Here is a 27800-nt window from a genome sequence, read left to right as displayed (position 1 = left end):
CACCCTCCCAAGCAGCCAGGCTCTCATTCTTTGATGACAGCAGAATTCCTGCAGATCCTGCTTGACTGCACTCTCCATGGGCTCTCGCTAACACAGAGCTGTTCATCTAGGTTTCACATTCAGCACAAGTACCAGTGGAACTCCTAGTGCACTCCACTTTCTTGCCTTGCCACATACAGACTAAGAATTCACTCAGGATTAATGGGTTTAGAACAGTATGTGCTGCCACTCCCTTGTCCTAGGAGGTGCCTTGGTCCAGTTTTAACTCCGCCAGGAACCATTTTCACATTGCGTTTAGGACCCCTGTGTCACAGATCCATGAATCTGGTGCTCTCACACAGCTGTGGAACAGTCCCTGGGAGGAACACCTTCAGTGGGTTAACCCCCTTGGGGTCATACTCTCACCGGGATACGTCCCTTGGCTTTACCATCTCCTGGGACCAAGCCTTGGAGCCTTCAGCACCCCTGCTGCACACCATAAGCTTCTCTCAGCGAGTCCACCTGAATTGGGCACGTGAGAAGACTTATCCACCCAAAAGGAGCAATGCACACCCCAACTCTTGACTCTGAGCCAGCACTGTAAAAGCAGGTGGTTTACTAGATGTCTGGAACACAGCATAGAAAGTCCTTGGTTATCATGAAGAACAGAAAGTTACAGCCTGGTTCATCTGGGTCAGTTTGGAGCCCAGAGCTCTCTTTGTGCCCTTTTAGTCTCAGTCCAGAAGAGTGAGACCTGCTTCCAGCAGCCCACATGTAATGACCGCCCCACCCCCACGGCCCTCCTCTGTCCTTTGTTCTGGTTTCCCAGACAAAAATGGTCACCCTGCTCTTTGTTCTCCAGCTGGTCAAAACTGGCTGGCTTTCTGCAGAGGGTGGGCTCCCCCAATCGTTAATTGGTAGGTACCAATTGACTGGGCCATTGTCTGGGCCCAGTGCCCAGACAGCTAGGCAACAGTCACACCTGGATCTTTAGGTCTCTGCAATGAGCAAACAGCCTTTTCCCACCCACCTAGTTAACCATGCAGCACACAGGAGAAACTGTGGCACACACAGTAGTCATACAAAATATTATGAAAAATTCCCATTTTGTCACACCTTGTCACCCAGAAAGCAGCTGTATCTGTACTGTCACAGCCAAATATGGAGGCCTTGTGTGGAGCTTTGCGATATGCAGGTGAGCATTTGCTGCAGTGAGGGGATTCCTATTGTTACGCAAGTACTTGTTCAGTTTATAGACAATTAACTGATCCTGAGCACAGTGCATCTCTTTAGCAATTCCTCACCCTGGCTGGGAGCTTGGAGACTTTCAGCATGGGATGGAGAATGATAAAGGATAACAAACCCACCACGTTATCAAATTTCAGAGAGAGGCACCATTTCAAATCAATCTTGTCCCTGAAAAAAGATACACCCTCCCCACACCCTAGAACAATGCAGCACCCAGCAAAACGGAGATCATGAAGGAGCCCCTACAGACTACCAGGAGGGGCCTAGGCAGGATTCTCCAAGCCATGATGGCCCCTCTGATGGTGGATAATGCTCATGACTTCAGGCATAATCCTGAGACACAGATGAGAATCCCCAGAGTTGCCCCCCAGGATATATCTCAGGGCCCAATGACACCCAGAGACCCATCACTTCCCTATAACACAGAGCCCCCATGCACAGCAGGGAGCTGTCTTAATGGCTCCAAGAAACATAAGAACGCCCTACACAAAGGCCTGCAGTGTTCTATGTTAGGAACTATTCACTCTGGGAATGCTTTGTTAATTTCTTATGGCTCAGTAGATGTGTTTAGTGGGGAATCTGTAAATTAAACCTTACTAACAAACCCAGATTATAAAGCTAGGTAAAAAGTGGGGCCTTGTCATAAATTACATTGCTCCAAGCCGTCAGAACTCACCCAGAAGTCTCTTCTGAAAGACAGCAAGAACTGTCAGTTTTATAAACTTAATCTGCAGATGCTCTGCACACTACCACAACCTGCCCTGCCAATGAACTGGATAGACCATAGTCTCTAAGGGAGGAAAGGAGTGATTAACTCTCATGCTGAGAACTCCAGACCTTGCCCTCAGCTCCTAAGAGACTGCCAGCTGAGCTGACTCACAAAGGGCTCCAGTCTACTGGGGTGGACACCAACATCCTGCTGCTGGAAAAATGGGAAAGTGTAGTATTCGGTGTTCGGATACAGTCACAATCGCACCCACAGGACTGGGCCCCGATTAACCATTTCACATGAATGTGAAAGAAACAGTTCACCTAGAAGTAAGGAAACCCTATAGTGCCAGAGAACATGTACCCTCGTGCAAACAGTCATTTCTACATACTACTGCTACGGGCAAGGCCCCTTAAATGCAGTTTGCATCAGTTTTCCAGCCTGTGCAGTGAGTTTTGGTCCTCAGCAATTCAAAGACCTCAAGGAGAGAAACCAGAAGGGAGCTGAGAAGCACCTTCTTACCTTGGTACTGGAAAGGAGACTCTGATGGGTGGCCATACTTGTGCTTTCTACCATCTTTCCAGTCTATGGCTAAGACAAGAAACAAAGCATTCATGTGAATGAGGAAGCCCACCTGATTCAGTTCTACTCATCAGCATGAGGTGGTCAAGCAGCTACTCACTGGACACTGCCTTGGTTTCCTCTGACTCACAGGCACTTTGTATCTCCCAGGGAAGAAATGACCCCAGACAAGAGAAAAGCTCCCACTGTTTGACTCACTCTCTCCCCATCAACATCCATGGCAGAATCTACCAAGCCCCCATTTCAGTTTACATCTGCCTCATCCTACTGAGTTCAAGAGAAGGAAAATTCGCCCTCAGGTGTCTACTGGGTCTCAATCTCTACCAGCTCTCACTTGCTAATATTCATAGTTAATGATGAGCCAACAGGCAAGGAACAAACCTTTTCACCTTCTAGTTTTTAACATTTGAAATGAGGCTAAAGGCTGGTGGGCTTCAGGGACAGACGCTGAGACGGGGGAAATGAAAGTGAAAGGGAGCTGCCTCCCCCTGTGCTGTTTTATGGGAGGGGGAAGCCTGGATCAGATCCCCATTTCCAAATAAAGGTCAGTGCAGCTATTCCCTTCCCCATCACCTACCTAGCCCTTCTCCTGGTGGTCCAGGGGCTTGGGCATCAATGGGTTTCCTCCAAAGTCCTGAAGGATCACACACAAAATATCAGGAGTCTGAGCTCCAATATGGGGTGCTCACTGCCCAGGACATGAGGGCCTGAAACACTGAGTATTGTTCAACTCCTGCACAGAGAGCCATATTCAGCTCGATAGCATCCCACTGGCTGCTCAAGAAATGGCTCCACAGGGTGTCACTTCAAGTCCTCTTTGCCCACAAAGATGGTGGCCACAGACCGTGAAGTGGCATAAAAATGGAGGGATTCTAAAGACCCTTCCCAAAGTGTGATAAGCAATGAAACAGGCAACTCCACACATGGAAGCCCGACAGACCATGAATTAATAGGCTACTAGTCCCAGTTTGGGTGAGCTGCTTATCAAACGAGGCTGCACCATGCACTGGTAGCTGACTAATGCACACCCCAGCATGCCTTACTGCTATTACAGTCTAGCTCATTTATTTTACATTGCATTTTTAAAGCTATTTTAAGCTATTTTGATGCTGTTTTAAGAAGCAATTTTGTGGAGCTCTATGAAATATACTCTTCCAACATAAAAAGAAGTTTTTAGTGAAAGGATACGAGAAAAAGATGTAGGGAAATGGATGTAAAAGCTCTCAACAAGAACCTGAAAGAGCCACAAACTACTGCTGAAAGGGCTGTTGGCCCACCTAGGGGAGAGGCCAGGTTAAAACAGCCATATTCTCCTTCAGCTCCTTATTTTCCCCACACCTTCCAAAGCACCTCCCTTTGCTGTCACATACAGTCAATATAATAGTGAGGACATCCCACATGTGAATGACTGTGTTCCCAGGCAGACTAACAAATGATACTTCACATGGAGGGAGATGTTCTAACCCCTCCTGAGAAAAGCAAGGATGGATAAGACAAAGCTCAGAAGACAGAGATGGAGAATACCTATGGGGGCACTTAATACCCCCACCCCCAGCAGTGCAGGATTGTGCCCTCCCATACCATACTTCTGCTCAAATGCTCACTACTTCGGGCTTTCTGGATTACTTTATTGAGTTCGCTGCAGGATAAGTCACATTTCTGTAGTTAATTTTTTTAATGCAAAATCCTTCATTAGCAGCACACAAAACCAACAAAAGGGGAAGGAAATTCCAGGAACACAGGAGCTCCACTGTGCAAATTACTTTAGCTAAAAAAGTTCAGTGAATTATGGAAAACCAGGTAAATAGGACAGGAACCTGTTTGTATCCAGCACATGGATTGATTCTGGAACATATGGCACTGCATTCACAACACAGAGGTCACAACAGCAACACTGGCTAGCCTCCTGCTCCACGCGGCAAAAAGATGACAAGCGGTGTGAGAGGCCACACTGATGACTAATCAACCTGCCTCTTATTTCCAGGCCCTCCAACTGCCTCCCAGCATGTGTTCCCTGTTTTCCTTCATTTACTTTCACTTCATTAAAGGACAAGTGGTGCTAGAAAGAGAATAATGCTCCTGCAGGATAAACCTCTGGAGAAGCAAAGGAGACATAAAAAAAAATAAAGGGAAGAGGGAAGAAATCAAGCATGGAAATCTACCGCAATAAACGTGTGCATGTGGCATATGTGAACAAAACTGCAGTGGATGCTTCACTCTTTACTGTTCTCCCCTCCCCCATCCTTTGTAGAAAGTGTGATGAGATCACTCCAGTGTAATGCACATGTAGGGAACAACACTAAAGGAAATCAATATTTCTTTAAGGAACAAAAGCCCTTAACTGCTAAGATGCAAACAGACTGCTTGGGTTTATCCTTCTGTTTAGGCAAACAGCACATAGGCAGCTTGCTTGTAACTGCACAGTGCTCCGTGTCTGCAGTTGCAATAGCCTTGTAATGGGATGAAAGATTCAGGCAACTAGTGGTAAGTTCCTGTGATATATCTGATCTCCACAAGGTAGGCTGGTCTTCAGTTTCATGCCTCATTAGAAGGGCTTCCTGACATGATGCCCCAGATGCTGCAGGGGTGCAATGACAATAGCAAAAGCTCCCTTCAAATAGTCTTGCCATCCAAGCCAGCTTAAGTGCTTCCTTATAAGGTCTGTGACAGTTGTTATTGTGCATAAGATGGTGAAGGGACTCTGCAGCAATGGGAACTGAAGTCTTACCTATGAAGCAGGTACAGTGCAGACAGCTGCAGGGTGAGATCCCCCGTGCTATTCCCCTAGTGATCTCTGCCCTGACCTGGCGGCACCCCACAGCATCACTGGGACTGAGAGGTCTCCACAGCAGGTCAGCTTTGCATCTCTTGTGAGCAGATTGCACTGGCACAGGGATGGACTAAATGACAACAGAGATTTTTCTTTAACTTCTACCCGTCTGGACTACAGTCCAAGGGAGACCTACTCCGCTCCCTTCGGGCTCTGCCCCAGAGCTTCCTCTCCACTTTCATACCAACTCTCTAATGATCTACAATTGATTCATTAGTTTATACCCAACAATCGAAGGGCTTTCGCCTAGACCGAGCATTACCACTTACCTTTCTGAGGGCCTGGCTTCCGCATTATACCGCTTGCTGCCGTCCTTAGGCTGGAACTAGCTTGGCTTTAGCTACCTGAAGATGTCTAGGACAAAAGAAATAAACATGATAAAATTCCCAGCTCTGCATCATACAAGTGTCTGCAATATTAAATAAATATGCAGTGGAGAAAAATAAGTATCCTTTCATCCCAGGCTGCTTAGAAAATCTCTTATTGCTAATGTGGACAATACACGTCAAACCTTCTGAAATCAGAAGGGTCTTTCTCCAACAAGTGAGCAACTTTAAATTTATCGCAGCAGCACAAATTAGCAACAGCAGCATATGCGAATCTCTGTGCTCACTGTACAGGTCCACGGTGGGGGGTTGTTCTTGCTCTCTAACAAAGAGAGAGAGCGAGACCTGACATTTATTAAAGAAACACATGGAAATGTAATATTAACCTGGCAATGAGAGTAACACAATCTCCAGCATGGAAATGGCAGTTTGAATTGCACATGGCAATTCTGTGCAATTAGTAAGAGGAACTGGACATGGCGGCAGGAAATGTTTTTCCTGGTACTGCTGCAATGCAAGTCCTAGCTGCTGATCTGTGTTTGCTTCCCAGTTTGAGGTGGGCTTGCTAGTAAGTCCATTTCCAGCAAGACAAAGGATTTGTATTTTTGTCATAAGAAAAAAACTATTGATTATCAAAGCCAGCTGGAGATTTACTCCAGATATTTAGGTCAAAGGTCACGCTTCCCTTCTTAACCAGGTCACAGGAGGTCTGAAGGCCAGTTTCACTTGTACCATACTGCCTAAACCCCGATTGAAAATTCCTAAAATAAGTGGCAGGTTTCAGAGTAACAGCCGTGTTAGTCTGTATTCGCAAAAAGAAAAGGAGTACTTGTGGCACCTTAGAGACTAACCAATTTATTTGAGCATAAGCTTTCGTGAGCTACAGCTCACTTCCTCAGATGCATATCGTGGAAACTGCAGCAGGCTTTATATATACACAGAGAATATGAAACAATACCTACTCCCACCCCACTGTCCTGCTGGTAATAGCTTATCTAAAGTGATCATCAGGTGGGCCATTTCCAGCACAAATCCAGGTTTTCTCACCCTCCACCCCCCCACACAAATTCACTCTCCTGCTGGTGATAGCCCATCCAAAGTGACAACTCTTTACACAATGTGCATGACAATCAAGTTGGGCTATTTCCTGCACAAATCCAGGTTTTCTCACATCCCCCCCACCCCCATACACACACAAACTCACTCTCCTGCTGGTAATAGCTCATCCAAACTGACCACTCTTCAAGTTTAAATCCAAGTTAAACCAGAACATCTGGGGGGGGGGGGGGGGTAGGAAAAAACAAGAGGAAACAGGCTACCTTGCATAATGACTTAGCCACTCCCAGTCTCTATTTAAGCCTAAATTAATAGTATCCAATTTGCAAATGAATTCCAATTCAGCAGTTTCTCGCTGGAGTCTGGATTTGAAGTTTTTTTGTTTTAAGATAGCGACCTTCATGTCTGTGATTGCGTGACCAGAGAGATTGAAGTGTTCTCCGACTGGTTTATGGCTAAGCCCTACACAAGTCCACAGTGACAGGCTCTTGTCTTTATTGAATTTCATCTGGTTGATTACCTTGGTAAATTGGAGAACTGGTCTATAATTTTGAATTCTAATCTTATCCTCCAAAGTGCTAGCAACCTCTCCCACCTTGGTGTCATCCACACATTTTAAAAGCACACTTGCCACTTTGTTACCCAAGTCACTAATGAAAATACTGAATACCACCAGACCCAGAACAGACCCCTGTAGGACCCCACTAAATACATCTTCCCACTTTGACAGCAAACCATGGATAACTACTTTTTGAGTATGAGCTTGCAACCAGCTTTGTATCTACCTTATAGTAATTTCATCTAGAGCAGGGGTGGCCAAACGGAGTCTGAGAAGGAGCCACAATTTACCAATGTACATTGGCAACGAGCCACAGTAATACGTCAGCAGCCCCACTTCAGCTCCCATCGCCCCTGCTCCCAGCACCTCCCACCCACCGGCAGCCCCACCGATCAGCGCTTCCCCCTCCCTCCCAATCAGCTGTTTAGTGGCATGCAGGAGTCTGGGGGGGGGGAGGGGAGCGAGATCATGACAGGCTCAGGGGAGGGGGCGGGAAGAGGTGGAGCAGGGGCAGGGCCTGTGGCAGAGCCAGGGGTTGAGCAGCGAGCACCCCCGGCACATTGGAAAGTTGTCTACTGTAGCTCCAGACCCGGAGTCGGTGCCTAAACAAGGAGCCGCATATTAACTTCTGGAGAGCCACATGTGGCTCCAGAGCCCCAGGCTGGCCACCCCGATCTAGAGCATGTATCCCTCGTTTGGAACTCTGTCAAAAGCCGCACTATACGCACGATACATCACATCTAATGTCCCCCTCTCCAGTAACCCTTTCGAAGGAAATTCAGTTAGTTTGGCATGATTTGTTCTTGACTACTCCTTATCACCCTGTTATCCTCTAAATGCTTACAAGTGGATTGTTTAATAATCTGTTCCAGTATCTTTACAGATATCAAAGTTAGGCTGACTGGTCTATAATTTCCCAGGTCTTCTTTGTTCCCCTTTCTAAAGATAGATACTATGTTTGCCCTTCGCTAGGGCTTCACCCATTCTCCACGAGTTCTTGAAGATAATCACTAACAGTTCTGAGATTGCTTCAGCGAGCTCAAGTACTCTAGGGTGAATTTCATCAGAACTTCCTGACTTGAAAATACAGCTAACTCATCTAAACACTCCTTAACCTGCTCTTTCACTATTCTGGCTTGTGTTCCTTCCCCCTTATTGTTAATATTAAATTTTTTAAGCAGCTATTCACAATTAACCTCTTTAGTGAAGACTGAAGCAAAACAGACATTAAACACCTCAGCCTTATTGGTGCCATCCGTTACTGGCTCTCCTTCCACACTAAGCAGAGGACCTACACTTCCCTTCATCTTTATGTTGATCCTTAGGTATTTACAGAATACCTTCTGGTTGGCTTTTATGTCCCTTGCTAGGTGTAACTCATTTCATGCCTTAGCCTTTCTGATTTTGTCCCTGCATTCTCGTGCTATTCTTTTGAACTCAAACCTTAGCAATGTATCCATGTTTCCACTTTCTGTAGGATTCCTTTCTGATCTTCAGGTCATTAAAGAGCTCCTGGTGCAGCCCAAATTAGCTTCCTATCTTCCCTTTGTGACCACACAATTTTCTGTTGTGCCTCTAATATTGTTTCTTTGAGAAACTAGCAGCTTTTCTGAATTCATTTTTTCCCTTAGATATTTTCCCCATGGGACCTTACACTGCACATTTCCGAGTTTTTTAAAGTCTGCCTTTTTGAAGTCCATTGTCCTTATTATGTTGCTCTGACTCCTTCTTTTCCTTATAATCATGAAATCTGTCATTTCATGAACACTTTCAACCAAGTTGCCTTCCACATTCAGATTCACAACCCGTTCCCCTCATAATCAAGTCAAAAATGGCTGCCCTCTGGTTACTTCCTCTACTTTCTGAAACAAGAAGTGTCCCAAACACATTCCAAGAACTTCCTGTACATTTTCTCTTTTGCTGTATTACTTTTTCAACAGATGCCTGCGTAGTTAAAGTCCCCCATTACTCTCAGATCACGAGTTTTGGCTTTTTCTGTTATTTGTTCTAGAAATGCCTCCTCACCTCCTCCTCCAGATTTGGCGAAGGAATTGTAGTGGAGAAGGGCAAAGGAGGCGAGGAAGAACAGCAAAGAGAAAAGTGGTGTACACATACATGCGAGCACATGCACAACATGGCATAAGGGACTGAAGGCTAGGAGGCTATTTGAAGAACAAACAACGAAAGTGGTGTGCCAGTAACTGATGGAAGAATTTGGCTCTAAAATAGATGAGGGATTCTTCAAGAACTTCAGAAGCAGAGTGCCCTGGGGAGTGTGGGTCAGCTGGACCACCAACATATAAAGGAGGCAATCAAAGAGGAGAAGGAAACAATACAGAAGCTAAATTATAGCTTTCAACCAGTGTTCATCACAGGAAAAGAGGGAATTAGCTTCCTTGGGGTTACTTTGCACAGATAAGGAGGCACTGACAGTGACAGAGGTATCAAAAGAGAGGTGATGGCACAGTTAGACAAATTAAATTCCAGTAGATCTCCATAGCCAGATGATTTATATTGGAATTTAGAAAGAACTAAAAACCAAATTAGCCAAGCTAATAATAAAATAAATAATATAGCATTAAAAAGAGCTACTATGCAGGAGGACTAGAGGGTGACCAGTGTTGTATGTGTGTTTTTTCAAAGGTGCTCTTGAGAATGATCCTAGGAATCAGTGGCCAGCGAAACTTATTTCAGTATCACACAAAATAGTTAAGAATTAAAAAACACTTGTAACCAGTATCCTGTGATGCTTTGGCTGCAGAATCCAGCACTGCACTCCAGAATCAAAGCTTTCATTTTTTTAAAAAAAAGACTAAGTTTCCAGCCTATATTATCATCAAGTTAAATTCAAGAGCATAAACCAAATGTATACTGATGTAGTGCTGTCTTCCTGAAAAAATAGGTCAAAGGTGCAAATGTATCTCAATACGACATTAACTCTGAAACCTAAGAAGTTTAACTATTTCACTGAACATCATTTTAGCAGAAACATACATCTAATATACTTATCCCACAATCCCCTAGATGCCAAAAGCCCCAATACGCCTCTACAGAACTGCTGTAACTTCCAGCTCCCCAGGACAACTTCTACAAGGCAGGTATGCATTGTCAGTACACACACAAAGCTCTGTGGCATATCAAAAACTGAAACTATGGAGACAAAATAAAAAACTGAATTTAATCTCAAACTGAATAACAGAGGCTAATGTACTGCTTGCTTTATGCATTATCATATTTTATGCATTAAAACTTCCGTATTTTAATTTAAATGAAGCTGTCACAGAATTCTCAATCTGCTACACCGAAGCGCCAAAGACTGCAGGTATTCTGACATACACCTTTGATGTGGAGAACAGGACAGAAACAAACCAATACACCTTTTGTAAATGTAAATCATGTCACACAAGGAAAGAATAAAGACCAAAATGATTTAATATGAAAAAGAGAAAAATCAGAGGAGAGATATTTGAGCTATATAAAATAATGAACAGTGTAGAGAAGGTCACTCAAGGACTCCCATTTGCCCGTCCCAGAGTACAATAGATACTTCTATAACATTAAAAACATGACATCTAAAACAGACAGAAGGAAATAAATTTTGCTGCTGCTGGACACTATCAATGCGATGCAGCAGTACCATTCAAAAAAGGATTAGACATCCAGATAAAGATCATCATCTGTAATTACACAGCTGAGACAGAAATTACATAGACTATCAATACCACGCACCAAGGTAAAAGCTGAATGGTAGCTGGGATGAGCAAGAAAACGCTTCTCTATGGTATAGTACTACATAAGTAGCTGCATTTTGTGAGGCAAAGGAAGGAGGGCAGGAGTATGTCTTCCAGTTGAAGCTTCTGGCATGGGCCATTGTCCGAGGCAGGATACCAGATTATACCAGTCACTGGTCAATTCCCACAAGACAGTTCTGGTCTCCAGAATTCTAAACAGAAATGGAAAATTCTGTCTTACTAGTGAGTTTTCATTGTAGGACTCTCCATGTCAGTCAATCTTCACAGTGGGGTGTTCTCCATCACTATAGCAACTGGAGGCAGGCCAGATATTTGCTCTGAATCTGGGTTTAGGATGACCCCACAGGAAGAACGTTCTAGAAGGACAGTATTTTTCAGCTTTGGAAACTAACTACAAGAAAATTTAAAAGTGCTATACAACGCAAGCCATTTGCAGCAGAGCCTTGATGTGAAAGTTTGGGAGTTCCTGGAGGAACACCCTCTTCTCTTTCAAACTATTTAACAAATGAGCAATAGTCAGAAAACGGACATAATTCAATCCTCCAAAGGTCAGACTGTCTGACACGGAAAGTCCTACAGTGAAGATTCACAGGCAAGACAGAATTTCCCCTTTCTCAGTCCCTTCCACGTCAGATAGTCTTCACAGTATGATGCAGAAAAAACAGTAAATCATCCCTTAGGGTGGGAGAAGGATTCAATTTACCAATGTAGAATTGAAAGGTATTTTAGAGTTATTAGGCACCCTGTCACAAAACACCTTTCTACAAATGCTGCATCAGCAAGGGTGAGGATGTCAATACCACAGTGTTAGAGAAGTGTGGGCAGAAGTCCCTGTAGTAGCCCTATAGACTTCTGCAATAAGAGGTATGGAATCACTCTGCCCATAAAAATCACTGCTCTTTTCACAGAGTGCATAATAATAGGAGGCATTGTACCTGAGGCTTTAAATGCCTCTGCTACCTTTATTTCTCTGTAGGTTCCATTCATGGAAACGTAGGGCTTGGAGGGACCTGGAGAAGTTATCAAGTCCAGCCCCCTGCACTGAAGCAGGGCCACGTAAACCTGGACCATCCCTGACAAGTTTCAGAGTAGCAGCCGTGTTAGTCTGTATCCACAAAAATAAACAGAGTACTTGTGGCACCTTAGAGACTAACCAATTTATTTGAGCATAAGCTTTCGTGAGATGCATCTGATGAAGTGAGCTGTAGCTCACGAAAGCTTATGCTCAAATAAATTTGTTAGTCTCTAAGGTACCACAAGCACTCCTTTTCTTTTTGCATCCCTGACAAGAATTTCTCTAACCTGTTCTTAAAAAACTCAAATTTTTTGTTGGCTTGTTTCATTTTCTAAGAACATAAGCACTTGTTTAGTTAGGCCCCCATTCAGGCCAGCACTGCTAAACTTACTTGAAAGTCTGGGGCACCTTTGTATGCACATTACACATGATGTGTACTACTGGCAGCAGCAAGGAGCAGCGCTGGCTGCCTGTCCCACTGTCCACTCAGGTTTGACCCTGCAGCTGCTCCATCATGATGGAGAGCCTGTAGGACTAGGGAGGAGGGGAAGGGGAGGGGCTCTTTTTTAAACCCTCCTCAGAAAGCCAGAACTTTTTTTAAGTTGTAGCCCTTTTGAAGAGAAAAACCTCCAAGCCAATGAACTGACTGAGACATACAGATTTTACAATCTTTTAAAAACCCTGTAAAAGCTCCGCTCCAAAGGGAGTCCTGGATCTGCTGCTTGGAGGTAGAGAATTCTGGAGAGCCCCTCATGAGGGATGGTTCTAAGCCCAGGTCCAGAGCAAAGATCTGCCTCCACTTGACCTGGAGATGGAGAACACTCCACTGTGAAGACTGTCTGACATGGAGGGGATTCAGTAATCAAATCATACAAAGCAAATTCCACTGTTACTGTAAACAGAGTTACAGAGGCTTCAGCTCTGTCTTTGAATTACTCTGGGGAGATTTCTTCATCTTTGGTTCTGCTGCTTTTATGATTTCCAGCACTTTGCACTGCCCTATCATTTCTCCTCCCTTGGGTTACAGGTGCCCAAGTGCCAGATCCAGACATGAAAGGAAGGTCGCAAAGACTCCGCCTTTCCACAAATCCATTCAGCTGCTCTTGAAGAAGCAGCAGGTTCCTGTTTCACAGTGCTTTGCAGAGGCACTGCTGTCAGTAACCTTAGGCCCAAATAATTATTAGCTGGTTTTATAACTGCAGTGGGGCCCTGCTAGCACGGCTGCACTCCAGCAGAGGCCAGTCCACCCATCTTCCCATCCCAGGGGGCAGTCTTTCCTACAGTCGAGATATCTAAAGTACCGAGATGGCCTCCATTACAGCAGCATCCGAGCACCTCACAATCTTTAACAATTTATTCCCACAGCACATCCAGGAGGCACTGAAATATTATTTTACAGATTAAGAATTAAGCCTGGAGACACAAAGTGACTTGTGTGAGGTCACCCAGGAAGGAGGGGGTAAAGCAGAGAACTGAACCCATGTCTCCTGAGTCCCAGGCCCTACCTCTGGACCATCTGGGTTTTAATTCAGTTTTATTTATTAAAGTTTGATGCTTGTGGGACTAACAGCCTTGAAGAACGAAGATCTATGTCCACAGAACAGGAATAGCTTGAGCAGTAGCAGTGAAACTGTGCCCCATGCCAGCATGCCAAAAAGTTCCATACTTAACCTGGAGGGATCGTGTCTATAAGAAGCAGGGGAATTCACTCATACCCCAAGCACTCGGATGAGACTGAACAAAGAGGCCAAAGTGGTGCCAGTCATGATAGTAACTTTACAATCATGTAGCTGTTTTAATTTGCACTGAGCCATATGCCAAACCTTAAACATAAATCAAAACAACCTGCAGTTTGCCCGGGAACTGCTATGTGGTTCACCGGAGTCCTTTAAATAGGATTCTGCCTTTGGGTGTTATGAAGGCACAGCCATGCAACAGTATCTAGACGGCAGTTTCAGCACTACGTATTAGAGGAAGGTTTTAAAAAACAGAAGCAGGAGACAAGCATTTGGGCTCCATAATATCATCAAGGTGGAATGCCAAGGTGTGACTGTCCTCCCTACACAGGAGGTAACCCAACACCCCCTTGTTCAAAGGCAGTGACTGCTTCTTTGAGAGGCAGTTAAGCATGCTACAAATAGGAGAGTAGGACTGAGCCCCAAATCTCTACTCAGCACACATGCTCAGGGAATTTTGTTTCATTTAATTAACCCTGCACCTATACTTTGCAGGGCCCTGTCTTAGACTGTAAAGTTCATGGCAGGGAACATACAGGAGTATGTAATGTGGCATATAAACTAACGGTGCTATAGGAATGATTCAGAATACCACTAAATTAATTATTTCTACTTAATCAAAAGAGCCCAAACAAAACTCCAGGAATATACAAATTCATCCTAGAGGTATATGCAGAAGCTTTCGTTGGCTCAACATCCACAAAAAACTCTTCCAACTCACCACAAATAAAATTCTCCAACTCAGTCTTCTTATTCCTTATTCAAATCACTGTCTCAGAGAAAGCCTAGGGAAAGTGAGCCCTACTGCATACCCCAAGAGTCAAGAAATCCAGGCTCTGCCACACCAAACAGATGTATAAGCTTCAGAGGCAAGGATTCACCTCTGAAAAGGAGAGATTACTCTCCTTGTGGAGTAACTGGAGTTCTCCGAGATGTGTCCTTATGTAGCTGTGCATTCTGAAAATATCATGGATAGACCATGTAGCCAACAACACAGCACTGGAAATTATTGGAACCAGCGAACACTAGTCAGAGAGCTTATGAAAACAAAGCTTCAATTTGCAGGGCACATTTTAAGAGGTTCAGCAGGTGATGAATGCTTATGGGAACTGGAAAGGAAAACAGATGGCAGAAGAACATGAGGCAAAAAAAGAAGCTGAATGGACGATGTGGTATCCTGGGACGATGAAAAGGACTACTCATCCACAAAGACTAGGAGAGGATCATACAGAATGGGCTGCCATGGTTGCAAGCCTGCAGTAATGAAGATACCACATAAGACAACAGGGCATGAGAATGTCTGGAGCACACGTGGAGCCTGAATGGGCAGTTACCAAAAATCTTCACATGCACACCTGAAATGGAGCACCCTCAGGGATACTACTCAAAGAATACCCTGGTACCAGCTCTCTTTTTTGAACCTGGGAGATGTTAGTGCAAATGCTGAAGATGATTGTAGCTGCCAGGGTATCATATGGGGAGAGTGGAAGCCATTCAAGGTAGCCAACACCAGGCTGTCCCTGATTGCATGTAGCAGAGCCAAACAGATGACAGACCTGCTATTGCTGAAACCAAAGAGGAGAGCCTCAGCTGCTGTTTCAAAGGGAGAAGAGATGCAGAAGTCCAAGTCCTGACAAAGTGAGAAGGAGACAGGGGAACAGCCCACCCAACAAGCCTAGAGCAAAAGCCATGCCACACCTTAATTTTCAGACACTACACCTTGACGCAGGAGCAGCAAGAACAACAGTCTGATCACACCAGAACAGAGCCCCTGCCAATAAGAGCGGAGCCCAGCCAAGCCAGCTGGGAGAAGGAGGGGGGCTTGGAGGACCCCAGACAGACCCCAGAGAGTGGGGGAGCAAAACCAATGAGTGTATGTATATACACACACGCACACAGATAGATAGACAGATATACACACACACCTTTATTTTATTTTTTTCAGTCACACAGAGCTGTATTAATACATCTGTGCCTCTTGGGAGAAGAAACAGGGAGCTGCAGCAGCACCAGTCCAGGGGAGTCCAAATGAGCTCAGAGAAGATTTGTGTTATCAATTGCTATTAGCATTTCATACTGCATAGAATTAACTTTGGTTTGTCTTGTTACTTAGAAAGCTGTGATCCCAGAATTCAACATCTTGAGTCTATTGAAACAGGCAAAATGTTCTCTGGAATCTGTTGAGTTTGACTGTGAAGAGAAGTCCAGCAAAATGCAAACAATACTTGTGAAGATTCCAACAAAGAAAACAAGTGTCCCTGTGTGCCACCTAATTACTCTACCCCAATAGCACATACCACATCTAGCAGAACAGCACTGAATGGGAATTCTTAGCCAGTCCCTGTGAGAAAACCCAAACTGATTACCCAGGGCTAATTGCAAGGAACAAGGAATTGGGTTGTTCCATGTGCGTGAAAGGACAAGAGTTTGGAAACTGACCAAAATAAAAAAATAACCACACACAGCACTCAACTCTCTAAGAAGTGTGGCTCTATGTAGTCTTACTTTGAATACTGTAGGTGTAGTAGATGTCAATGAAGAAAAATCATGACTACAAGCAATCAAAATCCCATCCTGTAGCTGCGAAAGAACATGCAGAGTATGACTAACAAGGAAAAAATACACTGTTACAGAGCACACTGCTTGACTTAACACTACCTGCCAGACATTCTGTACAGTTTATAAAACCACAAAATATTAGAGGGCATTTACTGATATTTCAGCTGACATCAACATGCAGTAACTGACCAAGTTCAATGCGAGAGGAGTTTTCGTCAGAGGCAGCATGTGCTGGTATCATTGAATAGTTTACCGCCATAAATGAAAATTAAAGCTGTCTCAACAATGCAGAAGACTGCAAAGCTCAGCGTGATGACAGATAAATCAAGATCATCAAGCAACCACTTGGCCCTCCTGTAAGACGGAGACCAATAATGAGGCTACTCAGGTTTAGAACTACTTTCTTGCTGGTGCGGAATGCCAGGGCAATACCAGAGTCTCTGGGGCTGCCTGAGGCAAGGTCAAGTCACTGAAACCTTCCTGAAGCAGAGCAACTATTGCTTTTGCATCTGTTGAAGAAACTGCCACGCGGGGGGGAATGCGGGGAGTAGCTTTTACTTCGTCGCAACCTGGTCATCTGGCACTGCTGCAGTCGCAGACCAGAGACATGACATGACAAGACACTGGGGTCAGTCACCTCCAGAGAGTCTTCAGCAAGTTTGATGTCCTTTACAACTCCTAAGAACCACGGACTCAACAAGAGCTGTGAGTGTGGAGATAGAGCGGATCACAGCTGATCAGTACTGACAAGCTGTCATTGATATCCACTGGATGACATCGAATGAGAGATCTCTAAAAGCCACCATCAATGCCTATCCTCCACTACACAAGCATTTCAGAGAGGACTTCATGGACAACAGAGATGCAGAACACTGTGCCGAGTGCAGTGGTCTTAAAATCATTCTGACCTCCAGTGATTTGGTGCACAACTTAGGAATCATGAGAGACACTGCTTCTGAACTGGTATTCAGATAGATTAAAATTAAAGAGAGTCACATCTGGTGGAAGCTGACATATTGCTGCCAGCACAGATTCCAGCATTTGCCTCAGTGGCTGAGAGCTCAGGACTGTATGTGGAGCATGTCCTGACAGGCTATGTCACTTTCAAATATCAAACTGTACCACTGAACATGTGCTTGAATTCATGCTGGACAGTTATGCAAGAGTCTAGCTAACACCACAGAAAGTAGGTCAATGAGTATAAGGGCCTCCAATGCTTGGACATCTGTCTGAAGTGTATGCAGAATAGTCACTTGTCAAAGCTACCACAGATACCAAGAGTTACGGCCTTGTAACATGGATATACTCTATGTGGACAGCAAAGAAAAGTTTTTGCAAGAAATTGAGCATATGCAAAATGGAAGAAGAATGATTGTTCAGGGCCTACAAAGACTGAAAACTGCTATAGCAATGATTTCCACTGCCACAGCTAACTATAAGAGAGAATTCACTACCATGAACATGTACAATTGTGGCTCCAGCTTCTCACAAGACAGTCCACAGTGATGCTAATGAAGTTGGACGGACGAACACTCTGAAAATCTAATCTAGGAAAATACATCAGAAATATGTTCATTTTGGTAGAAGGCATTCAGTAGATGCTACTGCACAGAAAACACACAATGAAAAACTGGTATGGTCATATTATGAAGACCTACATGTTCTACTGACAGCCTCAATACTTCCACTACAATAATACATCTGAGATGAAATCCTAGCTCCATTGAAGTCAATGGCAAAACTCTCACTGATATCAACAGGGCCAGGATTTCACCGTCTCTCTCATTTTGACTTTGAAAGTAAAGAATTCACTATCGTAGTCAGAGTTTGAGAGCATACCCCCATTTCCTCCAACTATAGAATGGATCTCAAGATATTTCAGTTTTATAGCTCTCATTTCAGTGTGGCATAAAAATTATCAACAAGTGACCTGAAAAACATAACGATGTTATGGTAGTCCCTTAGAGAGGTTACAAATGTCTTTTATCATAGAATCATAGAATATCCATCAGGGTTGGAAGGGACCTCAGGAGGTCATCTAGGCCAACCCCCGATGGCAATTAGTTGTAAATCATAAGGTGGCCAATAGATGGCAATCAGTTGTAAATCATAAGGTTCCATAGAAAGTATATCTTCATTTAAAATGTTTATTATTGTCTCAAGAGGGAGAACATTATTACTGTTGTTTCCTCACCAGCAATGGCTTTATCAGTAGTATCACTAGATCATGTTTTGAAGTGTAATTTTTAATGACATCCTGTTGATTTAATGAAGGATATTACTTCCTGAAAACTTCATACAAACCATATGCATTTTAACTATGAAAATATCACATAACTCAGCAATTCACACTATACAGCTTTAATAAAATATTTTTCACCTTTACCCACCATCACTGATGTCAGCAGAATTCTAAGACCGTTAATTACTGTGATTAGTACAATGATGTCCATGACTAAGACTCCTAAGTGCTACTGCAGTGCAAACAATAAATAATACAATAATACTGTACAAGAACCAGAAGTAGGCACTAGAAACACTGTTTGTAAGAGAAGTGGCAGGGGTAGGTCAAGGCCAACATAGCTTTGATATTTAAGGGTTTTTTCTCCTCTATAGTTTCTTGGCAATATAGTGGGTGGAATTTAAAATCTATATAAATACATAGGATCCAAAGGACTTTCTTCACCAGATTATTCATAATTTAAATTAAGTGAAAGTTTGAGGCTGAAGCTTTGCAGTCTCCCATTAGCTGAACAGTAACTGTGGAGATGTTTTTCACGTGGTTCTTGTAATTTGCTGGAACAGGACAGACAAAGTGCCCAGGGTCAGTCGAAAAATAAGAGCGGCCAATGGGTAGCAGGAACACGAACACTAAGACCATTTACATTTTGTAAAACATAATTTTTTAGAAAGGCGATTCTGTGTAACCACCTCATTCCAACTCCATCATCTTCCCTTTCTGGTCGCTATCCCATTGACTGGATACACACCCCTCATGTAATATGGAAACGTGCAACATTTCTCATGCAGAGTCATATAGCTCTGTCATGACTGAAGCAAGAAAATCCATGTTACGTAAAAAGATGGAACCAAGACTGATCAAAAAGATGCCCCCCCAGGAAGAGAAAGAGAGACAAACATCTCACTCTCTGCAGTAGTGGGCACTGCTGCAGAAGGTGAGTTGCCAAGAACAAAATCCACGTCTCCCAGAAAGGCATTATGGGAGAGGGAATGCACACTCAGAATGTCTGATCCACATGCTGTAAACCTTGAGATACAAGCTAATCTCCAAGTGTTTAACACTGGGGACTGGCCAGTTCTACAGAGTTAAGGGCAACTACTGCACAGCAGCATGGCAGGAGGTGGGCTGTGACTGGGAAGGGTATGTTTCCGGCCAATGCAAGGGAGTGCCAGAGCTGGACACTTGCCTAGAGTGAGTCCTACCGGTTCACATTCCCCTGCAGAGAACATACCTCTTCTCAGCCAGCCCTCAAACAGAGCTCCACCTCCCTCTATTTGCTGGCTCTTGGCTTCTCCCTCAGGCTGGGAAACAGCAGGGATACTGGGAGGGCAGGTCACGGCAGAGTTTCTGGCACAGGGCCCAGAGAGGATGTGCGAGCACACTTGACAGCAGTCAGGAGATGGTGGATAGGGAGCATAAGGCTCTCTGCCAGCAGGGAAGGTGAATCGCTGGGTGTCCTACTATTTTGAATGGAAGGGGCTGGGGGCAGAGGATGTGATGATTTATTTGGAGCTGGGAAGGAGAGATCGCGCTGAAAAAGGGAATATGGCAGTGCTGCTGTCCAGGGGGAGGTAAATGAAAACAAAGACTGAAGCAGAGTTCCCAGCTCCCATCTCCCAACACTCTATGGATGAGGACACTCATTCTAAGGGTTAATCAGCCACTGGCCATATACTCTTCATGGTTTAATTAACCCCATAGTTGAACTACATGAAAGCAAAAGAGACACGGCTAATATGTTATGGGCTCTAAGCAAACATGGTTCTGGGTCAGGACTTGCAGCGCCTAGTTCTCAACGTGGACTGCAGCGTACAGACACCAAAACTGAAAGCGTACAGACACCAAAACACGCAGCTAGTATGCACGGCAGTAATTCTTGCTGCAAAGAAACTACTCTTCCTAGTGTCCTTCCCATCACCACAGACATCAATAACGCATTAGGGGAAGCCAGAATGATTCCACTGAGATTGCGATGCACTGTATCTGCCCCCAGCATGCTCACCAAACAGCAGTAAATGTGGCTCCAGCAATGCATGAATTGGAACAGCTCCCTTGATAATATACCAACATGAAGGAGCCCCACACAGTCTCTGGCACGTTGTCAGGAGAACCGAGAGGAGAGAGGAATTGTGTATTTCTGAATGGGAGGATAGCTGAGTTTTACAAACTTGCAGTGACACTAACAGCTCCATTCCTGTAGCATAGCAAAGCTCAAAAAACAACCCCCCAGGAGATTTCTGGACTCCTCATGTTATGTTATGCAGGCATACACAAGAGCTAATTAAAGTAGGGCTGGAGGGACTGAGCAGGTCAGCTGTTGGACACTTGCAAAAAGTGTCTGTGAATTTAGATCATATTGATGATATTTGATGGGCAGCATGAAGAAAGTTTTCAGAGAGAGGTGTTCAGTCTAGTGGCACAAGCCAGACCTGGAAGACAGGAACTCCAGAGTTTTACTCTCAACTCTGGCAAACTCCTTCTCTGGCCTCGGCAAATCAATTGATCTCTGTGCCTCAGTTTCCTTATCATCAAAGGAAAGACAATACTGACCCGCTACCTACTGCACGGTGGAGTTGCAAGGATTACTTAAAACTCTTTATGAGAAAAAACTCAGTAAAAGCGCTAAGTATCATTCTACAAAAAGAACAGGAGGACTTGTGGCACCTTAGAGACTAATAAATTTACTTGAGCATAAGCTTTTGTGAGCTACTGCTCACATGCATCCGATGAAGTGAGCTGTAGCTCACGAAAGCTTATGTTCAAATAAATTTGTTAGTCTCTAAGGTGCCACAAGTACTCCTTTTCTTTTTGCAGACACAGACTAACACAGCTGCTACTCTGAAAAAAGTATCATTCTGTTCTTTTGGGCAAATGTATCACAGATCGACAGCCCTACGAACGGAGATTCTCTGTCCACAAAATGGGTGAAGCCCAGGCCATAATGAGGCCAACTTCTCCACCAAGCTGAAAAATTGGAGAGTGAAAGACTAACAGATTCAAAATTTGCCCTTCTCATCACAAAACGTAACTGAATTTCAGCTGTTTTCCCTGAATACTCAGTGCAATGGGAAAAACAGACAAGAAAAGAAAAAGAAGAGGGGAAGCGGATGAAGATGAAAATATTAATTAATGTTATGAGAAACTCAGACATATCAAATTCTCAATTATAATGGCACTGAAGTGCAAGTTCACAGACCTAGCAACGGGTAGCATATTGCTCCAGATTCCGAAAACAAGAGTGGTTCATGTAACAAGCACAGGCCTCTGCATAAAAACACAGCTCAGCACACAGGTATGTGAATTTCACAGCCTGACAAAACATATATTTGGTCTGCTTTGTAGGACAACAGTCACACACATTCTAAAAGGTACATAAAACAAGGCCATCCAGAGCTCCAGTCCTCCCCTTCCCCACAGATGCTCAACTGGTTTGTTTACATGTACTTTTAATGTTTTGTTCCTTCATTGTTTCCCCCTCAAATTTGATCAGTGCTCTGTCCACCCCTTTGTCTCAATCTTTTCTTGTGTTACTCTTACATAAAGTAAAAAGATAAAAGGTGCAGCTCATTTCTCGCCCCTCCTAACCCAAAAAATATTCCCTATAGTTTAAAGGTTGGTTAGTTGGCGAATACCAACACTTTGCCCTTCTACAGCGCCTTGCATCCAAGGATGCCAAGGCATTTTATAAAAATTATTTCATTATGTTTCCAGACCAGTAGGTCAAAGTTAAGTATTATACCCATTTTATACCTCAGGAATCCAAGGGAGACAGTGAAACAACTTGCCCAAAGATATAGAGCCAGCAATGGCTGACTCACTCTTTCGCTTTAACCTCTGGACATATCTCGGGGGCTTTTGGGGAGAGGTTTTTTTTCTTTTTTTAATAAAGTGAATTCAGTCTCATGCTTGCTGTTCTGAAATAATATACAAAGTTATTAACAGATATGGACTTCTCTTGAAGTGAAAAGTTATGATTCATGGAGCTGTGATGTAAATACTGACCAAAAAAAATTTGAGGTCAATATCTGCCTCAAGGGAAAACAAATTCTGATGTAAAAAAACCCCCAAAACAAATAAAAATATGTATTGTTATGTTACATACACTCTTACCTCTTGTAATGGACTAACTTGTTAGTATGTGCACCACACTCTACTGGATGGCTTCAGAACTACTCAGGTGTGTGTCAGAGACCTTATAATGCTACAGCTAATGGTAACTGTCCTTTAGCTCAAGTGGTAGGAATCTGTGCTTTCAGAGCAGGAGATGAGTTCTAACCTTACTGTCTTTGTGAAATTCTATATGGCTTTAGTGATGATCATGAAATCCTTGGTGGGCTCATCATACTATGTTCCAAATGTCTTGAGCTAGAACGTCTGGAAATCTTCATCACGGCCAGCATGGGAAAAGTGTGAAACAAACATTGAAATGGGAAAATGAAGCTGGAGATCCAGAAAAAGCTATTGTCCTTTTTTGAGAGGTGACTCTCTGCAACCAGCTAGCAAGTATTTATTTATATATGAAATTTGATTGATAAACACTCTTCCTGACCACAGTGTTACTGATTTCCAAAGAGATAAATAGAAACCGTCATCACATGGATTTTTTAGCTAATATGAGGCAGGATTTATCATATAAACAACAACAGTAAACAATACTATAGAGCTAAGACCAAAATAGTCAAGTGTCAACACCTAAAGTTAGGCTTTGATCTCCATATTTTAGGCATCTAAATAATTGACCTGACTTTCAGAAGTGCAGAACACCCACAACTTCCAGTGAGGTCAAAGGAAACTGAGGTACTCAGCAATTCTGAAAATAAGACTTAACCATTCAGACTTGAAAATATTGGCATAATTCTACACAGCAGCTTCAAAAAAATGTAAACTAAACCTCAATGACATGCAGCAGCAAATTTGACACTGTTTATTTTTAAACATCTTGCTATTTATACAACAGTCAAACCTTTTCTTGCTCTGTTTCCAGTTCTATCAGAGTGCATCATTCTGAGGGCTGTGGAAGGATCAGATGTTTTCCTATAGATACCTTTCAAAGGGTAAACAAAGAAAAGCCCCAAGGGATAGTAATTATGGGATTTATCTGCCCAGTCACTGGGATTACCCTTTACTTTACAGCAGAAATGCCTCAGGAGCAAGAGACCACATTTTTCAGTGGTAGATATTCCAGCACCATCCTCTATTTGTTCATTTTTATATTGTGCTACACTGAGAGGAGTACCTCAGCAACATCCCAAAACATCCATATGGAGAGAAGGAAGCAGAAAACTGTCTGGGAATTTCCTGCCATCTTCCCAGTTTAAAAAGACAGAAGCGTGGTCTATTGGTTAGTGTGATGTCTTTGGCAGGTCCTTTCACTTCTCTCTGCCTTATTTTCTCCTCCTGTGAACCAGGGTTAATACTACTCACCCACTTTCCATGGGATTGTGAGGTATAATTAGTTTCCATAAAGCACTCCGAGCACCTTGGATAAAAGCTGCCATATAAACACTAAGTATTATTACTGAATTAACTTATAGGTTTCAGAGTAACAGCCGTGTTAGTCTGTATTTGCAAAAAGAAAAGGAGTACTTGTGGCACCTTAGAGACTAACCAATTTATTTGAGCATGAGCTTTCGTGAGCTACAGCTCACTTCATCGGATGCATACCGTGGAAACTGCAGCAGACTTTATATACACAACAAGTTTTTTCATGCAGTTGATAGATTTCCACTCCATACGGCTAAATGCAGTGCCTTGCATAATGACAGGTTTCAGAGTAACAGCCGTGTTAGTCTGTATTCGCAAAAAGAAACATCCATCTATCTAAGCACTTATACGGCCCTCATCCCCGCAGTGTCAGAGTGCCTCCCAAATTAATAAAAAGAACAATAAATAAGTCACAGGCAGCTGGTCCCCTCCGATGTGTTTCACGAAGAGCCCAAGCTTCTATTAGACAGCTACAGGCAGGTCTTGCTAAGCAAAACACAGCAAACTCTAGATTCTAAGTCGGCTTTCACTGCCCACAGCTGATCAAATAAATACCAAAACGCCAGCAAATCTGTACACAGAAATGACAACTGTATCAAACCAATCATCAACTGCACTGCTTGCTCCATGCAAATTCCCTTCCCTGGCTGTGTTAATACAGTTCAACTTATTTCTTTCTGAGTCTTGCTTGGGACTCGAACCTGGTCCCGGAAAGGAAAGCCTGACGTTTTATCCACAAGGCCATCCTGCCTCGCCTAGGTTTAAAAAAAAAAAACAACACTCCGTTCTGACTGGTCAGATATTTGGGAGTTTAGCAAAAGCAAATGCCTTCCGACGTTTAACCCTGTCAGGGCCGGAGCACAGACGCACACGTCGAAGCGAAGACAGCATGACAGCCGGGCAACAGGTGGCAGCTGCACTGCGGGCTTCCCCCGCCGCCCGACCCGGAGCAAAAGCCAGCGCGAAGTGACCGGCTCGAGCCGTGCAGGGCGCAGAAAGGCGCCAACGCAGCCGGCAGCGCCGAGCGCACGTCGGCGCAACGACCGGGAAGCCGGTGTTCGGCCGACGCGCGCTGAGCCTGGGTGCAGACAGAGGCCCCGCTCCGGCAAGGGCCCCGCCGCCTGCGCCGCGTCCACGGCGGCTGCCGAGAGCAGCGTCCGGCCGGGCTGGGCCCCAGGCGGCAGCCGCAGCCCGCGCCCCTCCGCTCGGCCGGCCCCTGGGACGGGGGAGCCCGGCCGGCCGGCCCCGGAGCGGCTTTGCCTCTCAGGGCGGCTGCAAACGGGCGGGCTCCCCCGCCCCGAACCCGGGGGCTCGCATGCCGGGCTCGCCTCTCTTCCCGAGCTGCGAGCTCGGGCCGCAGCCGCGCCAGGACGCGCTCGGGGCCGGACCCCGGGGCCGCCGGCTGCCGGGCACACGCCGGCCCGCGGGCCCCTCCGGGCTCCCAGCGCGGCTCGCTCGGCCCCCGGACCCGCGCCGGGCGGCGGCTGACCCGAGGCCGGGGTCGCCCTCGGCGCCCGCTCGCGGGGGGCCCCAGGCAGGGCCCGGGGGGTCCGGCCCCAGGCAGGGCGGGAGTCGGGGCGCGGAGCCCGGGGGCGGGGCGGGCCCGAGCGGGGAGGCCCAGGCGGGGGCCGGGCCGGGGGCTGCGCGCCCGGCCCGGGGCAGGGACGGTCCGCGGGAGGAGCCGGAGCCGGAGCCGGGCCGGGCCGGGCCGCGCGCCCCGCCGCCCCCTCACCTGCGCGGCCGCCGAGCTGCTCAGTCCCTCGCCGCCGCCGCCGCCGCCATGTTCCCGACGCGCCGCGCGGGGAGGGCGGGAGCCGGCGGGAGGGAGCCGAGCCGAGCCGCCGACGCCGCCCCCTGCCGCCCGGGGGACAGCAGCGGCCGGGAGACCCCCTCCCCCGCCTCGGCCCCTCCGTGCCGGGACACCCCGGTTACCCCCATCGTCCCCCCGCTGCCCCCCACCTCCCCGAGCAGCTCCCGGGGACACCCCCATCTCCCCCCCCATCTCCCCCACACAGCCCCCTCCCCCCGGGACACCCCCCGCATCTCCCCACACAGCCCCCTCCCCCGGGAGACCCCAATCTCCCCCACACAGCCCCCTCCCCTGGGACACCCCCCGCATCTCCCCCACACAGCCCCCTCCCCCGGGACACCCCCCGCATCTCCCACACACAGCCCCCTCCCCCCGGGACACCCCCCCGCATCTCCCCACACAGCCCCCTCCCCCCGGGACACCCCCCGCATCTCCCCCACACAGCCCCCTCCCCCCGGGACACCCCCCAACACAGCCCCCTCCCCCGGGACACCCCCCGCATCTCCCCACACAGACTCCTCCCCCCGGGACACCCCCCCACATCTCCCCACACAGCCCCCTCCCCCCGGGACACCCCCCCGCATTTCCCCCACAGCCCCCTCCCCCCGGGACACCCCCCGCATCCCCCACACAGCCCCCTCCCCCCGGGACACCCCCCCGCATCTCCCCCACACAGCCCCCTCCCCCCGGGACACCCCCCCGCATCTCCCCCACACAGCCCCCTCCCCCCGGGACACCCCCCCGCATCTCCCCCCACAGCCCCTCCCCCCGGGACACCCCCCCGCATCTCCCCCACACAGCCCCCTCCTCCCGGGACACCCCACCGCATCTCCCCAACACAGCCCCCTCCCCCCGGGAGACCCCAATCTCCCCCACACAGCCCCCTCCCCCTGGGACACCCACATCTCCCCCCACATCTCCCCCACACAGCCCCCTCCTCCGGGACACCCCCCCGCATCTCCCCCACACAGCCCCCTCCCCCGGGACACCCCCCCGCATCTCCCCCACACAGCCCCCTCCCCCCGGGACACCCCCCCGCATCTCCCCAACACAGCCCCCTCCCCCCGGGAGACCCCAATCTTCCCCACACAGCCCCATCCCCCGTGGGACACCCCCCCGCATCTCCCCCACACAGCCCCCTCCCCCGGGAGACCCCAATCTCCCCCACACAGCCCCCTCCCCCCGGGAGACCCCCCGCATCTCCCCACACAGCCCCCTCCCCCCGGGAGACCCCAATCTCCCCCCACACCCCGCCCTCCCCGGGACACCCCCCGCATCTCCCCCACACAGCCCCCTCCCCCCGGGACACCCCCCCGCATCTCCCCAACACAGCCCCCTCCCCCCGGGACACCCCCCCACATCTCCCCCACACAGCCCCCTCCCCCGGGACACCCCCCAACACAGCCCCCTCCCCCCGGGACACCCCCCCGCATCTCCCCAACACAGACTCCTCCCCCCGGGACACCCCCCCACATCTCCCCCACACAGCCCCCTCCCCCCGGGACACCCCCCCACATCTCCCCCACACAGCCCCCTCCCCCCGGGACACCCCCCAACACAGCCCCCTCCCCCCGGGACACCCCCCCGCATCTCCCCAACACAGACTCCTCCCCCCGGGACACCCCCCCACATCTCCCCCACACAGCCCCCTCCCCCCGGGACACCCCCCCGCATTTCCCCCCAGCCCCCTCCCCCCGGGACACCCCCCCGCATCTCCCCCACACAGCCCCCTCCCCCCGGGACACCCCCCCGCATCTCCCCCACACAGCCCCCTCCCCCCGGGACACCCCCCCACATCTCCCCCCACAGCCCCCTCCCCCCGGGACACCCCCCCGCATCTCCCCCACACAGCCCCCTCCTCCCGGGACACCCCACCGCATCTCCCCAACACAGCCCCCTCCCCCCGGGAGACC

At 47.2% G+C, this 27800-nt stretch overlaps 1 protein-coding gene across 5 annotated transcripts in view; it reads right to left on the bottom strand.

Moving 5' to 3' along the window:
• SCMH1 (Scm polycomb group protein homolog 1) overlaps positions 1-25902 on the bottom strand; it is a 121116-nt gene extending 95214 nt beyond the window's left edge. For 3 of the 5 annotated variants that reach the window (XM_073317931.1, XM_073317932.1, XM_073317934.1), the window contains exons 1-3: positions 25810-25902; positions 5618-5702; positions 2459-2527 (exon numbers count right to left, since the gene is read on the bottom strand). In XM_073317931.1, coding sequence (XP_073174032.1) covers positions 2459-2527; positions 5618-5642 — 94 coding nt within the window. In that variant the 5' untranslated portion in view covers positions 5643-5702; positions 25810-25902. The remainder of the gene's footprint in view (positions 1-2458; positions 2528-5617; positions 5703-25809) is intronic. The other 2 variants (XM_073317933.1, XM_073317937.1) reach the window with 1 other exon arrangement.
• Positions 25903-27800: the final 1898 nt, after the last annotated feature.

Source organism: Lepidochelys kempii, chromosome 19 (genome assembly GCF_965140265.1).
Source record: "Lepidochelys kempii isolate rLepKem1 chromosome 19, rLepKem1.hap2, whole genome shotgun sequence".
NCBI lineage: Eukaryota > Metazoa > Chordata > Testudines > Cheloniidae > Lepidochelys > Lepidochelys kempii.
Note: the sequence above shows the minus strand (reverse complement) of the source record. Positions and strands in the feature narration are given on the sequence as shown.